The sequence below is a fragment of the Muntiacus reevesi genome, chromosome 5 (genome assembly GCF_963930625.1).
Source record: "Muntiacus reevesi chromosome 5, mMunRee1.1, whole genome shotgun sequence".
Taxonomy (NCBI): domain Eukaryota; kingdom Metazoa; phylum Chordata; class Mammalia; order Artiodactyla; family Cervidae; genus Muntiacus; species Muntiacus reevesi.
Genome location: NC_089253.1, coordinates 31,087,105 through 31,103,644, shown reverse-complemented (window position 1 = coordinate 31,103,644; position 16,540 = coordinate 31,087,105). Strand labels below are relative to the sequence as shown.

At 47.3% G+C, this 16,540-nt stretch overlaps 1 protein-coding gene across 1 annotated transcript in view; it reads right to left on the bottom strand.

Moving 5' to 3' along the window:
- FLI1 (Fli-1 proto-oncogene, ETS transcription factor) overlaps positions 1 to 16,540 on the bottom strand; it is a 125,714-nt gene that overhangs the window by 22,837 nt on the left and 86,337 nt on the right. Inside the window, exon 5 of the mRNA XM_065937393.1 lies at positions 10,834 to 10,899. Within this exon, the coding sequence (XP_065793465.1) occupies positions 10,834 to 10,899 (66 nt within the window). The remainder of the gene's footprint in view (positions 1 to 10,833; positions 10,900 to 16,540) is intronic.

Sequence of the window (16,540 nt, the reverse complement as noted above, 5' to 3'; positions counted from 1 at the left end):
ATGTCTGCTACATTGCAGACAGATTCTTTACTCACTGGGTCATCGGAGAAGTCCTAATAATAATTGTACCAACTACATAAGGTGATTATGAAGTGTAAAGATGAAGTGAATAGAAGAGTTCTTAGCACAAGCCCTCAGGGAATGGTAGCTGTTATAGTTATGGGACAAGGGAAGGGGTGATAATAAAGGTCAGGAAAGGAGGTCTGAATGATCAGGAGTTAACCTTTCCTGCAACATGACTTTCCCTTGTTCTGGCTCTGCCCTTGGCCTCTTTCTCATCATCACCCATAGCAAGAGGACCCAGATCTAAAGGGCCTCCAAGGGGAGTCTAAGCCAATAAAAAATGGGCAAAAGGGTAACATGGAACCATCACCTTGTGACTGAAATCGGTTCTCAGCAAGCTCTTCCCTCTACTTCTGCCTGGAAGGAATCATGTTGGAGTCAAATGAAGGGGAAATTATGGCAAATAGAGAAAGAAAGGCAGTCCTGAGTCGAGCTCTTCAGTGACCGAGGCCAAAACCTCACTCTTGTCTTTAGAAACATCACAAAGGGTGAGTTTTACAGTAAACTCTTAGGGAGTAGTTTAAGGCATTTTGTCTATAATTTTCATCCATTCATTCATCCATCTACCCATCCATCCATTCATCATTGATCCATCCATCCGTCCACTCATCCATTCATCATTGATCCATTGATCCATCCATCCATCTATCCAATGGCCTTTTCTAAGGTATAGTCCCTGCCTACAAGATGCTTCAAGACTTACAAGACCAAAGGCTGTTGGCTAGACTATCGGGATGCTGTCCTGGGAGGACAGTGGGCACAAGCAAGGTGCCATGGGGCAGGGGTGACTGAGGAGACATCATCTGACCTGGACCGTCAAGAGTAGCTTATAGAGTGTGGATTGGGTGGGGGTGAGACAACCAAGGAAAGTATACCAGGCAAAGCGAGAACAGGAAATACTCAGAGTTCGGTTTGAAAATAGTCTAGACAGGAATCCATTCACATGTGAAGGATGCAATTTGGGGGCGGGGGGAGGAGTCAGAACTTAAGTGTGCAAGACTTCTGCTGGCCAAGCTGTCATGCCCTAGACCCTGAACTGACTTTACCCACACTAGACGGTGCCTCTGGCCATCCTGCATGGCCAGACCCGGATGGCCTGCAAACATACACATCCTGGAGAAGGTGGGTTTTGCCTCACAACCCATCAGGTGACTGTGGCAAAGTGAACTGATGTGAGCAGCTGGGGGAGACAGGACTCCCGGCAGTTATCCAGTTGTGCCTGCCTGGCCCCCCACCCCCAGGACTCAGGGCTGACATGCACCTACCTTGGAATTGTTCTCTGAGCTGAGAGAGACCTATGATGGTGGGTTTCTTTAAAAGTCATCAATTAATCAATCACACAGAAACGGAAGGGAATGTTCATCAGAAGGTATCTTTGTTTATATGTTCGTTCCAAAAAAGAAATCTTCAAAGGAATAAAATGTGCAAAATTGGAATTATTCCTGAGATGTAGAAGCTCCTTCAAGTAAGTGGCTTCCTGCCTTAGCTGGAACTAAAGACGCCCCAGCGAAATCCATCTCTACCTGCCTCTAACAGGGATGGTGTGACACGGCAAGTTGCTTGCTTCATTATCCTGGAACAAATTTACACTTGTCTGAGGAAACGGGCTAAGTGTTTCCAAGCATTTTAGAGAAAGCGTGTCCTAGTTGCCGTGGAACCCACACATGTGATAACAGCGCACACAGCACACCCACGGAACAAAATAACAGTTCTTTTACTCAGAGAAAGGAAGGGTAATGGTTACTTAGAAAGTGTCCCAGACAAGCTGTCAAATTGAATTCGAGAGCTGGAGTCTGACTCCAGGACAGGGCTGGCTGGCTCAGGCCTCTGGGGACTGGGGTTTCCTGCCTGCTCCAGCTTACAGACAAAGATTCTTTGTTTCCAACCCTCTCTCTTTCTCTCCTCCCTCTCTCAATCTCTCGCTGGTGAAAATACACACACGCACACACACACACACACACACACACACACACACAACATGCAGCTCTCCAAAGAGGGTCAGATCGAAAGTAGACAAAACATTAACTCTGGAATTTCAAAGGAAAACAATTTAAAAAAAATAAAACAGAGAGAGCAAGCTACCGTCTGTTCTAGAATCATAAATCTTGCCTTTGGATGCAGAAATAGCACACACTCACACACACTCACACACACATGCACTCAGCAATCATCCTTGCTAAAAATGGATTAGGGCTATTTCATCATAAAGGAAAAACATATAATGACAAAGTTCTTAACAGGCCCTCCCGGGAGGCCTCGATACCCTCACGTTTTAAGTGCACGTTAGCGGACACAGACAGAGCCTGTGGAGCCACATAACCTGCTCCATGAGAGATGTTATTTACTCCCTAAAAATAACAGGCCATTACCTCACAGCATTACTGGCCTTTTCCTTCAGGCACACGTGTTCCAGACCAACCCCGTGCAGGGCAATGCGCACAGACCCAAGGCCCCGCCAAACACACGGTCACCCCGCCTAGACTCTCACTCAGGATGCTGCCTCGACCCCACCCCCTACGCTGAACCCCTAACCTGCTACCCTTGTTCACAGCCACACACACAGGGCACGGGAATCAATATTCTGCATGCATCCACATCTTCTCCATCAAAGCAAAACTTCTTGCAGCATCTTTTAAATCATGGAAAATGTCAAAGATGTAGGAAAGCAGAGAGAAAGATGTATTGCGCCAAGGAGGGCCCTTCGGCTTTAACAGGCATGAACTCACGGCCAGTCTGACTTCAGCTCTCCCCCGCATCCACTCATGCCCCCTCTTCACCCCGACTACGTTGAAGCAAATCCCTGGTTCCTTTGCTAAGCTTCCTTCTCACAGAGTGAGACTGTACCTGTCTACTGGTTTCACGAAAACCACCGAGAGTCCCTCTTCAAGCCTCCCCCATCATGCACCCATCACAAACCCGGACCTCAGTGCTCTCAGGGGCACATTCAGGCGCTCCGGGGGAGACCACTGGGTCCTGTCCCCCAAACCCAGCCCATGCACATGCAGCCCCCCCACAGGACAGACCCAGATGCGCTGACTGGTGTCTTTGATGCCCACCTTCTCTTTTTCAATACCCATTTCCAGCGCCACCATGCTGGGTCCTTCCAGATCTTCTCCCATCTTTCATTACGATCTCTATCATTAAATCATGAAGGACACCCCATAGGGGCTGAAAATGCAGGGGGAAGTGGTGAGACGTGGTGTTGTATCAGCCATAAACAACACATAGCATTGACGTACTGGCCCATCTATCTCTGACTACAACCCCTTGAGGGTAGTTGGCTGGGTACCACATTTCTGAGGCTCAGTCTGGCATCCCATACATAGTAGGTTCTAAAAAAATGAAGAGATGTGAGAATGGGCGGAGGAGTGCACGAGTTCCGACTAAGATCCCAGGTGAAGCTCTTCACCCTGTGTGTGGTCTTGGGAGGACCCATGCCTTCTCTGGCCTCGCACTACCTCTGTCCCATGAAAGATTAAGAGTGAATGGTCCACTTTAACACTGAATGATTTTCCATCTCTTCATTACTCTTAGGGAACTTCTTGTAGGTCGCATGCATTTTTCCATTTGATCAGATGCAGTTTCATATTACTCCTTAATCATTCCACATGCGAATCTCCCTGCTGAGATTTTAAACACCTTGGCCATCTCATCTACCATTGTTACCATACCATCTAATATGGTGTCCTTCACAACCCTGGGCATTATGTCAATACGTGGTAAACCTGCAAGAGTATTCTGATGATTTTGTGATAATACTACCAATTACTACTGTAATTCATGGAGCTAAGACATTGAACGCTTACTGCTGTGTCAGATACCTGGTAAGAAATTTATGCATATGATATTATTCCTGAAGCGGCCTTAAGACTGTCCTCATTCTACCTATCAGGAAACTGAGGTAGAAAAAAGTAGATGACTTGACCAAGTTCATCTAGCTTGAGCCCAGAGCCTAAGCTTTAAACCAATATGCTACAAGGCTGAAATATGAGATAAACACCTGCTTTGGGGAAATTGAAAGCATCAATTAAAGAATATTTAAAATGTTAGATGCTTGATGCAAACTATTAGACAGAGAATGGCTAACCAACAAGGTCCTTCCATATTCCATGGGGAACTATATTCAATATCCTGTGATGAGCTGTAATGGGAAAGACAAAAAGATTGTATACATGTGTATAACTGAGTCACTATGCTATATAGCAGAAATTAACACAACATTGTAAATCAATGATACTTCAATAAAATAAAAATTTTTAAAAGACGTCAGATGCTTGAATGCTTAGAGGAGAAGCAGACCGGAGGGAGTAAAGAACAATAGGGACGTTACGTTTGAGTCCTGCTCTGTCCCAAGACATGGGTGACTTCAAGTGAACCCTGTAGCCTCTCTGTGCCTAGTTTCCATGATCTGCAGATCCAGGGTGATAATAATAACAGCCCTTCCAGCTCACAGGGATGGAGGGTGAGAGGTGCAAATGAGATAACAGACCAGCAACTGATCAGCAAACAATGTGGGTCTGCAGAATGACGGTGCTGGCTTCAACACTGGCCCCACCATCTGGAAATCTCCTTGAGCCAGCAGGGCTCTCCTTAGCATGATCTTCAGCACTGGTTAGGCGTTTCACTCTGAAGGACACGGAAGGCTGGTTTCTCCCCCTCTCTCTCCTACACTCAGCGTGCAAGCAGACAGACTTTTTATCCATCAGCTCAGGTGACGGCAGGCCAGGGCTGTTCCGCAGGCCTCCAGCGACCCACATGGAGGAGGAGCAGTTTGCATTCCACAGCAGGTCCTGAAAGGCTTCCTGGGCTGAGGGGAGAGGCTCAGGCTCCATGGGCTGGGCTTATGGTTTATGAGTTCCAGGAGTTCATAAACAACGAGCTCAGTATCCTCCGACTTTTGGAGAGTCAGAGGCATTTAAATGGATCCAGCACAAGGAGCTGAGGACATGAGGGTTTAGGATGCAAGGCAGCATTTCAGGGGATGCGCTGGGAGGGCCCAGGGCAGGGCTGCTCTGACCTGCATCCAGGACAGACACACTCGCCCCTGGTCTGGGCATGGAGGTCAGAGGACGAGGCTGAGCGAGCCCTTGGTCACTATGTGCTCGAAACAGCCATTTAACTTCCAGAACCCCCATGCCCTCCTGATAAAATCAGGTTGCCAACTCCAATCCCAATCACTAATTAAAAAAAAAAAAATTTTGGCTGCGCTGTGTGGCAGGTGAGATCCTAGTTCCCCGACCAGAGATCGAACCCTCGCCTTCTGCTTTGGAAGCATGAAGTCTAAACCAGCGGACCACCAGAGATGTTTCCCACTTACTATTTAGCTACACATGGTGAGAACTTATAAGAAAGAGATTTCTGAGGGCTGAAGTGATGGACTCAGGTAAAGCTCAGGTCAAGATCAATAAAGATTAACCTCATCAATGACAAGGATGAAGAAGAAAAAATATTCCTGTGGTCAAGTCAACCTGTTCTCCCATAAGTACACCAGGAGGTCCTGCCCTTTCTTTTCAAGGTTGGTTTGGGGCCAGGAAAGATCAAGATCAACCATCCAGTGTGTCTCCAAGAAAACCTGGGTGGCTAGGAGATAGGTCTCCATTTCTTCTTTCTGGTTCATATCTACCCTATAGGACAGCACTGCTCAATTGTGGCTACAGGTTTAAGAGTAACCTGAAGAGCCTGAAAAAATTCCCAATCCCACCTGTCACTCCTAGAGATTCTGAATCAGTAAGTTGTGTTTGGGACCTGGGCATCAGTATTTTAAAACATTTTTTATTTTGATTTTTCCAGTATTTTTTTTACAGTTATATAATACATATTCAGATTATATGCATAAATATGGATATATATACACACATATATATAATTCATAGGCATAGAAACAAACTTATGGTTACCAGACGGGAAAGGATAAATTGGGATTATTATACAGTAAATTCCTGTTGTTATTTTATACATACTGGTATGCATCTGTTAATCTCATACTCCTAATTTATCCCTTTCCCCTTTGGTAACCACAAGTTTGTTCTCTATGCCTGTGAATCTGTTTCTCTTTTGTAAATAGATTCATTTATATTATTTTTAGATTCTACATGTAAGCGATATCATATAGTTGTCTTTCTGTGACCAATTCACTTCACTTGGTTGGATAATCTCTAGGTCCATCCATGTTGCTGCAAATGACATTATTTCATTCTTTTTTAATAGCTAACATTCCATGGTATATATATCACATCTTTTTTATCCATTAATCTGTTGATGGGCACTTGGGTTGATTCCCTGTGTTGGCTATTACAGATAGTGATGCTATGAACATTGGGGTGTGCGTATCTTTTCGAATTAGTGTTCTTGTCTCTTCTGGATTTATGCCCAGGAGTGGGATTGCTGGATCATATGGTAGCTCTGGATTTAGTTTTTAAGGAACCTACATACTGTTTTTCATAGCGGCTGCACCAATTTATGTTCCCACCAGCAGTGTAGGAGGGTTTCCTTGTCTCCACATCCCCTCCAGCAGACGTAGATTTTTTGATGATGGCCACTCTGACTGTTGTGTGCTGGTATCTCACTGTGGTTTTGATATGCCTTGCTCTAACAATTAGCAATGTTGAACATTTTTTCATGTGTTTTTGCAGTTTTCATTGTGGTAAAACATACGTTACATAAAATTTACCATTCTGCTCGTCTTTCAGTGTACATTCCAGTGGCATTAAGTACATTCACACTGTCCAACCATCATCATTATCAGAACTCTTTCATCTTTCCAAACTGAAATGCCATGTGCCCATTCAACAATAACTCCCCATTCTTCCCTCCTTCTAGCCCCTGGCAGCCACCCTGCTACTTCCCTAGTCTCTATGAATTTGTTGGCTTAAAGTTCCGCTTGTGAGTGGAGTCATACAATATTTGTCCTAGGGCATCAGTTATTTTACGAAGTTCTCCAGCTCATTCTCTGCTCAGTTAGGACGAGGGAGTAAGCCAAGCGGGGGCTTTCTATGAAGTCACTTTTGGGAAGAGAGGACAACGCATGGATGTGGTTGGAGATGATAGTGAGAAAACTGCAGGGACAGAGAAACATAATGGAAAAAATTCAAGTCTCCACCCACACTACAGTTAGACAAGGTGTTGCTTTTATGAAAAGCCAACTAGAAGGGAAATGCTGTGTTTTTCAGGAGGACAATCTGATGCAAGGGATTCTGAATCCTACAACCTGGGTTTGAATCCTTGTTCTGCTGTTAAATAGCTGTGTGTCTTTCAAGTAACCACTAACAGTCCTGAACCTCAGTTTCTCTGTCTGAAAAACAGGGCTGATTCTGTCTACCTCGCGGGACGTTGCCAGACTTAAAAGCAGAGGCAAAGCCTGTGAGGGCGCCTGGGGCACTGCAGAGTCCCGGACAGGGGACGGTGGAGGCTGCTCTTGTCAACAGGTAACAACTGTCACAGTTGTTCAGGAGTTACATCATGTCTGACTCTTTGTGACCCCATGGACTGCAGCATGCCAGGCTTCCCTGTCCTTCACTATGTTCTGGAGTTTGCTCAAGTTCATGTCCATTGAGTCAGTGATGCTAGCTAACCATCTCATCTTCTCAACAATTGCTTCCATTCTAATTTATTTTCTAAGTGCACTAGCCTTGGTAACAGGTAGAGAGAGCATAATTTTTCTAGCTGGGTCCAATCTGTGATCACAGAATATTTAATTTTAAGAAGCTTAGGGACTTCCCTGACGGTCCAGTGGTTATGACTTTGCCTTCCAATGCAGGGGATGTAGGTTTGATCCCCGGTAGGGGAGCTAAGATCCCACAGGTCTTGGGGCCAAAAAACCAGAACATGAACAACAGAAGCAAAATTGTAACAAATTCGATAAAGACTTTACAAATGGTCCACATCAAAAACAACAACAACAACAACAACTTAAAAGAAGCTTAAAGACTGTTACAAATTGATGTTTAAAAGCTAGTCTTACTTCCTGGGCACCAATAACCCTTAGAGAGTACAATGGTTTTCAAGGGACAAGCTGGAAGGGTGATTATGCTATTTTAATGTAAAAAGGTATTCTCACTGGATAAGCACAGTGAAGAAGCATTCACAGAAGCGTTCACCTCCTCAACTTCTTTCTTTTGTGCCTGATGCCAGCACCTGTCCTTTGTGAAACACACTCACACATATACACAGAGCTCCGGATCTCTTGAGCGACTCTGGGTTTCTTTGGGGTTATGTGTGTGCCTTATTCAAAGAAGGCGGAGCTAAGGTTGCACCATGCCTTCTCTTTATTTTTCCATTTAAAATTTTAAGAACTCAAGATTGCTCTTAGAGAAAAGCAGAAGAGAGAGGGGTGGGGTGGAGGGTAAAAGGGAGGGAGCGAGGAGCGTGGCTAGCTTTGTCTTGCTAATGTACTTTTGTTTTGTGGACCATGGGCCATTTAGACAGATTCGGACCACCTCTTGAGGGGGGAGCCGCTGGAGCAGCAAGACATCTCAAGTGGAAAGCTTTACGGGTGGACAAAAGATGCACCTGCAAAGCGCAGACGTCTCCGGAGACCAGGGCCAATGCTGGGAGATAAATGCCCGGCGCCACCTGACTGAGGGTCTGGCAGCGCTCACTTGCCTAGAGACCGCAGTTCATTCATTTCAGAAGAGGAGCTGCTCCTGCAGAAGCCCCAGAGGGCCTGGTCCAGCACTGTACAGACACAAAAGAACCCAGGAAAGGAAGAGGCATAGTGCAGGTCGAGGACAGGCTGAGCGCTAAGACCCCTGCAGGAGTCATGAGTCAATAACCAGCACAGTAATAATTAGTCAATAATCAGTTCAACCCAGACACACTTGCTTCTTCACAGAAATCTGTATTTAAGGTCCAATATCGGATTCCTCTCACTGCGTCTGCCCCACAGTCTCACTGGAAGTCCTGCTGTCATCAGCAGGTCTCAGCCTGTAGCCCTGCACGAGCTTCAGGGCTCTCCTGACTGCCTTCTTTCATTCTTTCCTTCCTCCCTCTCTTCCTCCTTCCTTGCAAGAAGTGGATCCCTACTTGCAGGTGAAATGAAAGCTCAGTAAGCAAACCAGATCAGAGCAGAGGGGGGACCCTGGATGGAAGCAGAACCTCACCTGGGGCTGCAGGGTCATCTCCTTAAAACCCAAGAACTCCAAAGTCAGGGAGGATTCTTCCTGGCTTGCCTGTGTGCCGCAGTGCGTACAACTGTTTTGAGCCTCTGTGAACCGAAGCCTGCCAGGCTCCTCTGTCCATGGGATTCTCCAGGCAAGAATACTAGAGTGGGTTGCCATTCCCTTCTCCAAGGGATTTCCGAAACCCAGGGATCGAATCCCAGTCTCCTGCATTGCAGGCCGATTCTTTACCACCCAGCTACCAGGGAAGCCCTCTTACTGGCTTAATTTGGCCCTTTTACTTGACTGGAAGTTGAGGTTCGGGGCATGAAGTGATTTCCCCAGAGGTGTTCCAACCTCAGTCTAATGTGTTTGTCATTGTAGCACATTTTCTCTTTTATGGACGTCTGCAGCGTGACAGTTAAGTGGGTCACCTAATAAAATGTGGCTTGGACTGTACAATGAGTCAATATGACTTCAGGTTTTTTATGGCAAAAGCCAGTAACTCTGATTTTGAAAGAAAACAGTAGCATAAATAGGACTGGCCCAGGGTGGGGTAGGAGGTGAAGAAAGTTGCAGAAAACCAGGAAAGTTCACAGATTCATTAGGTTGAATACTTCCTCCACAGAACTGTCTGGTCATCATCTGATTATAAATTGTTAACAGGAAACAGGAAGTCTCACGTGATAGAAGGTGTGAACTTGGTCAAAACACCCAAGCTCACTGGGTCTGTTTCCTCCATGACAATTTTAAACTAAATGGTCTGTAAGATTCTTCCTGTAGAAGAGCCTTATGTTTCTCTCCAATATTATGCTGTGCTAATTCCATGCAACCAATATCAACAACTTCTGCCTTCATTCATTCTATGTGGCAGGTGGGCATTAAAGGAAAAGTATTGAAGGAGACAGAGCCAAGGAAGAGTGTACTCATCATACTCCTACTCATCCTTCAAGGTCGCACTCAAAATGCCCCTCCTCCATAAAATTTTTCTTTTGCCTCGGGCAGATATTTTTTCGTTCACATTTTTTTTCTCCCTTAAACCAGGTACTATGAATTATTCACTTGTTTAAACGCCCAGAATTTAACAGCATCTGGAGCAGGAAATCTCCACAATACTGTTCCACAAATAGAGATGATGAGAAATGTACTATAATGTTTGTTAAAACCCTCACCAGCGAAAACCATTTGCTGAGATGATTTTCTTTCTCTCTCAACCAAACCAAACCAAGCGAACTAGACCATATCCCCAAGTAAGCACTTTAAAAATGAATTGGTAGTGCTAAAATGTCTTACCGAAAAACCCCTGAAAATGTGACATGGCAAGAATCCTCGAAATCTTCACTTCATTTCCTTCAACAGAGAAAGCCCCTGCCTTTCAGCTTTGAAAGTGAGTAGCATCCATTTCCTTCCAAGAGCAACAGGCTTTCTTTCTTTCATGGGGTAACAGGTTCAGGTCGTATCTTTATGATATTATCACAAGGTATTTTACACCCCTGTCATGTTTTTGCAATAAGCAGCTCAAAGGGGATCAGCTTAGGTTTCTAAAACAGCTGGGTGGACAAGAGACTTGGGGCCCACACTTGAGCTTCCCCACCCCAGTCTTCCCATCACAGACAGTGGTGGACTAGTACAGAGGACATTTCTACAATTCTATGTGCCTGAGAGAACCACTCACCTTCTTTGACATTCAGCCGTGAGGACGGGTCCGTGTGGGAGGTTGTGTTATAGGCCAACAGTGAACCTGAAAGGTGAAGCAAAAACATCAGGTTGTGTCCCAGACAAACTTCCGAGATCAAGACCAGGAAATGGGATGGATGAGAATGAATTGGGGAGCAGAGGAGACAGGAGAAGGATGGTGGGACAGACAACTCCTTGAGAGAAAGAAAAAGTTAATGCCAGCCATTTGGGGGGCCAATCATGCAAGACTGTCACAGGTTTCTGGAGTCAGGGTCCGAGGAAGCTAGGACAGACTGCTCGTGGGTGGGTCACACGCAAGCCCTCGCAGTGGCCACGATTAAGGATCTGGAGTTCTTGGGTCCACACTATAACCCAGCAGGGACACACGGCTGTGGACTGTGTCCTGGTCCTGCGACTGACTCCCTGTGTGACCATGAATGAGGGACTTTACTGGTCTGCACCTTGATTTCTTCATCTTGAACTGCAAGCGGCACTGGCAAACATTTTATCAAGGCCAGATAGTAAATATTTCAGTCTCTGTGGGCTGAATACCACCTCTGTGGAACATCTCTCTGTTTGCTTTGTCCACGGGCAAATGCTGGCCAGATTCGGCTGCTGCTTGCACTCCCATGCCCTGGAGGAGAGGCCTGGCCAGGTCCTTCCTGCTCTGATGTCCTCTGGGTGGAGAGGTGGGCGAGGTGCTGGATGGTCACGTTGGTGGAGAGAGTGCTGGAAGCTGGGAATGGGGTGGGGGTGGCAACGCTCCTCAGAGCAACTTTCATCTCCCTTTACTCACGTCTAAGAGAATACAACTAGACATAAGCCATAATACACTGAATTTCCTGTCATCAAAGGTTGCTGATATACAATCTTTTAAAATTCAGTGTTCATAGTCTGGGCATTTCCTAGTTTTTCTTACCTCGCATGTAAAAAAATTCTCCCCTCTTTCTTAAAACCTAGGCTTCCCAGGTGGCACTAGTGATAAAGAATCTGTCTGCCAATGTCGTAGAGGCAAGTTTGATCCCTGGGTCAGGAAGATTCCCCTGGGGGAAGAAATGGCAACCCCCTCCAGTATTCTTGCCTGGGAAATCCCATGGAGGAGGAGCCTGGAGGACTAAACTCCATGGAGTCGCAAAGAGTTGGACATGACTGAGCAACTGAGCCCATTCCTAAAACTGGGCTTGTTCCTCTGTTCCCAGCAAGCCCAAGAGCTTTATTTTGGGAAATGTAGGCATTTTTGCCCTCCGCCTTGAGGCTCTGAAGTTTGATCCAGAGGGCTAGAATCTGTTTTTACAAAGGACGCGAGAGGCTGGACAAGAGTGTTGGAGGCTAAAATGTCTTTCTGAACAATCCTTCCCCTGATCCCTGGGACCAAGTGGACCGACTTAGGTGCCAGGGCTCGGAGAAGGGAATGGACTGCCAGACATTCCTATTTTTAGCCTCAAGTCACGGAAGGGACACGGAGTGGAGCGCCTGCCTCGCCCAGACGTGGGCGTTTGGTTGTGTGCCTCAGAGAAGCCGTGGGCCCTTTCAGGCCGGGCGACCAAGAAAATTTTGGAAGAACCATCCAACTGGCTAGAATCACTGACTCTGGGCTTGGGCGACTATGCCTTTCAGCTCTGGAACGTTCCAGGCGAAAAAGAAAAAAAAAAGGTAGAGAGGGATGCTGGTGGGATTGAGACAGTTCTGTGCCAAAGCGTGGCTAGGTGGAGATACTTTTAGAAAGAAGGCAGTCACGTGCCTGGAATATCCGAGAACCGGATGCATTTGGTTATTCCATTCTCAAAGAAGTTGAGCACAAAGTGATTTTTACACTTCATCTAATATAGATCTTTATACGAATGAGAGTTTAGAGTCAGACCTGTCTCTCACCACTTGCCAGCCTGGTGACCTCCATCAATCTACCTCATCTCTCTAAGCTGCAGGCTCCTCCTCCATGAAACAGGATAATAATAACACCTACCCGATATGGTTGTTGTGAAGACTGAATAAAGTAATACACACAACTGCTTACAACAGACCTTGGCTCACAATGAGTGTTCAAAGCACGCTAGGCACTAGCACGATTATTTTTACATCCCTTCTCCCGCAGACACCACAATGACACACAATAAACTCTTTATAAAAGAGCTCGCTGGGCATTTGTGCTGTCCTCTGGAATTAGAGTTATGAATGAGTTCTGCTGCAATAAGAAGTAACCCTCCATGACAGGAAGGAGGCTACAGAAAGAAAGCAAACGTTCCGGGGGAAGCGAAAACAGTCTCCCGAGTAAGACCAAGAATGTCTGCCTCTCTGTCCCTGACATTCTCTGCCTCAGGCGGAAACCTCATGGCTGGAGCAAATAAAGAAAAATGATGGTCTCAGAGGACCAAACTGCCTGAGTCATTAGCGCAGATGCAGCAGAGAGCACGAAGCTTAGATAAACCGCATTTATTAAATTCTCCCCTTGGTGAAAGTTCTTCTTTGGGCACACGTGAATTCCACAGGAAACTCCCAGAAAGCCTACAGAAAGGGTCGTTTGACCTCAGCAAAGCCTCCGTGAAATACATATTTCATGGTAACCCCAGAGAAGGATTCTACCCTGAAGACTGTTCTTGGTTCACGTTTCCCCCTAGAAGGAGAGGCTGCCTGCCTGCCCGTGGAGGGCTGACTCGGGGAGTCTGACCTCCTTCCCAAGGGACCAACTTTTCCTTCTCTCCTCCTGTTTTCATTTAACCAGCTTATTTAGCCAGTTCCTCAGGCTACAGAGAGTGGCAAGGCACACTCTTTCCTTAAAGGAATTCATTTGGAGGCAGGAAGGTCCTCCCTGGAGCCCAGCCTCTCACTCCGAGGCTTGGGACTTCTCCCTCCTGCTTTGGGGCCCCTTCTGTGTGCGGTGAACGCCACCTGGTCAGAGGAAACAGGCTGGGCGGTGAGGAGGGAAGCCTATGCTCTGATGTCGTGTGCCGGATGCTTTCTCTCTATTCCCTCACTTAATCCTCATACAGATGAGGCAATCAACATTCAGAGAAGTCAAGCAGTCTGCCAGGGTCACACAGCCAGCAAGCCCAGGAAACAGGATATCCATCTGGTCTATCGACAAAACCTGTCCTCAGTCCAGCAGACCTGCCGCCTCCAGGCTACACCTATGAGACAGGCAGCACTCACTGAAGGTGCTGGAATCAGGACTGTGGTTGCTTTGGGGAAAAAAGGGGGTGGGGGTTGATGGAGAGGGGACACACGGGGGCTTCCAGCCTCCTCCTTGACATGGGGGTGCTCATATGAGTGAGTGGCTTCACACTGTGATAATTCCTTGACTTGTGCATTTATGATTTTTGCACTTCTCTCTGTTCAATACTTTAATTAAAACATTTGTTGCCTTCTCTGTTGATGTCTTTATGCATGCATGCAGGCATCCATGTTTATCTACGTACGGGGGGCCCTGGAAAGCGCGGAGCGGCTGCTGCTAATGGAACAGGCTTCCCCACGTGAAAGCACAAGGACAAAATCATTTCCCATTGTCGAGTCCATCCGTCACTGGTACAGTATTTGGGATCTGAAAGAGGATGGAAATGAACAGAGGGAAGCTTGCAGGTGTGGGGAGCCCAACAATCGGGCTTTCTTCAGCCCCGTGCCCCCCCGCCCCCCACAACGGACCTGGTCTTCATCTGGGGCACCTGCAGGCGAGACAATGACTGTCTGAGCGCCAAAGGCTTTGTCTCCCGCCTTGCAGAGACCCCGCCAGCCCTGCTGCCAGCCTATTGAAGCTGGACTCCCTTTTCTCTGCGTTGCCATCAATGGCTCTGGCTGGAGGGTGCAGGTGGGGAGGGAGGAGGAAGGAGGCTCTGTGCTCGAAACAGCCTGGCTGACGGCTGAATCTGGGGAAACCTGGCCTTTTGTTCTCCTTCACCGGTCAGACCCGGGCTGGAAGGGGTAATACTTCAACCACTTAATTGCCGGGACCCATCACCTTTGCCCGAACATCTGAGGCGGCTGGTGCGAGCGCCACAAAACGCAAAATGTGTTTTCCATTAAGTTTAAATTAAAAATGGGAATCAAGATAGATACCTTTGCTGTGGTCTCTCTGTCACCCAATATATTTCATGTCTCTAGCGCTGCCACTATTTCACAACGTGATTTCTTAGCCTGTTTCCCAGGTCAGACGCAGATAGACAGAGCACAACTTGCCGTAGAATGAAAAAAGGCTCTTCTTCTGCCTCCAGCCACCCCGCCGGGGACCTTTCAGGCCCAAACTCCCCCCAGCGGCCCTGGGTCTGAATTGCCGTTAGGGACAGCTCCCACTTCCTCTGAGGTCCGTCCCAATCTTGCCGTATGACACCCAATCTCATTTCCCGCAGCCCGAGACTGTAAATACGGCCTCTGCCAAACGGGGTGTGCCTGCAAGAGATACTGATGGGGCTGCCTGGTGGGTCCAGAGCGCGGGGCGCCCCGCGGAAGGCAGAATGGCAGGGCTGGCACCCAGATAGGTTTGGCCTAATCGGCCTCATTCCGGGAGGCCACAGGGAAGTTTTTCAGAAAGCATTTATCTCTGGGTACAAATGAAAACAGAAAATGCTGTGGGGAAAGTGGCCTGGCCCTCCAAGGGTGTGTTTGTGTGTGTGGTCAGGGCCTGAGGCTAACCCCACAGCAGGAGAGGGAAGATGTGGTGGCTCAGGTGAGCGGGTGCTCTCTGTACGGCCTGGCCTCTGACTTAAGAGCGTGGGGTCATGAGCCTGGCTGCAGCCCGGGACTCACGAAGCCTGGGTCTTAGATACACCAAGCTGCTCTCTACAGGCTCGGTGCCTTTGAACCAATTTCTGAAGCACTCCAGGCCTCAGTGGCTTTGGCTTTAAAATGGGAATTTATAATTAGCTGTCCACGGTGTCCAGAAGGGGGCATCTTGTTCCCGTAAAGTGGATGACACCTGGGCAGATGCAGTATGAGCCCTGGTGTCCCCAGGGGACAGTAGAATGATCCCAAGCACTGTGGGCATCTCCCCAGACCTGTCCTCCCATTTCAAGAGCGGGTGACATTATGGAGGGGAGGTACAGCCACTTCGTCCAGGCTGGCTGAAAAACCAGGGTAAGGAGAACAGGAGCCTCTGGGCAGGCCAGGTACATCCTAGCACGCTAGGCAGTGCCTAGGACACTGATATTTCTTCTCCACCATGGAAAATACATTTTAATTTGAAACTTGGTTTATAAAATTTGAAAGTATAGCTCCTCTCCCTGACCCCCAAATAAATACTCAAGCACCTTTTGTGAAAGAGTAAATATTATATATTGCTGTTGCTTAGTCACTAAGTCCTATCCGACCCCATGGACTGTAGCCCACCAGGCTCCTCTGTTCATGGAATTCCCCAGGCAAAATACTAGAGTGGGTTGCCATTTCCTTCTTCAGGGGGTCCTCCCAACCCAGAGATCAAACCTGCATCTCTTGCACTGGCAGGCAGATTTTTTGCCACTGAGTCACTGGGGAGCTTCTTAATTCAACCTTGTCTTTTTTTCCATTAAAGTCCAGAAAGCTCAAAGACTTCTGAGAGGTTCCACTGTTTTATAGTCTTCTGACCGAGGCTAAGTTACAAGGCCTTTGACTCTCTTCCATCCACGTTCCTTAGCCCTGCAATACTTCCTCTCTCTGTGCTGAGAAGCTCAGCTGTTTTCCCTTCACCTCCTTGCCAAAGTGGAACTGTCTGAACCTTATCCCCTCCTCCATGAAAGGACAGA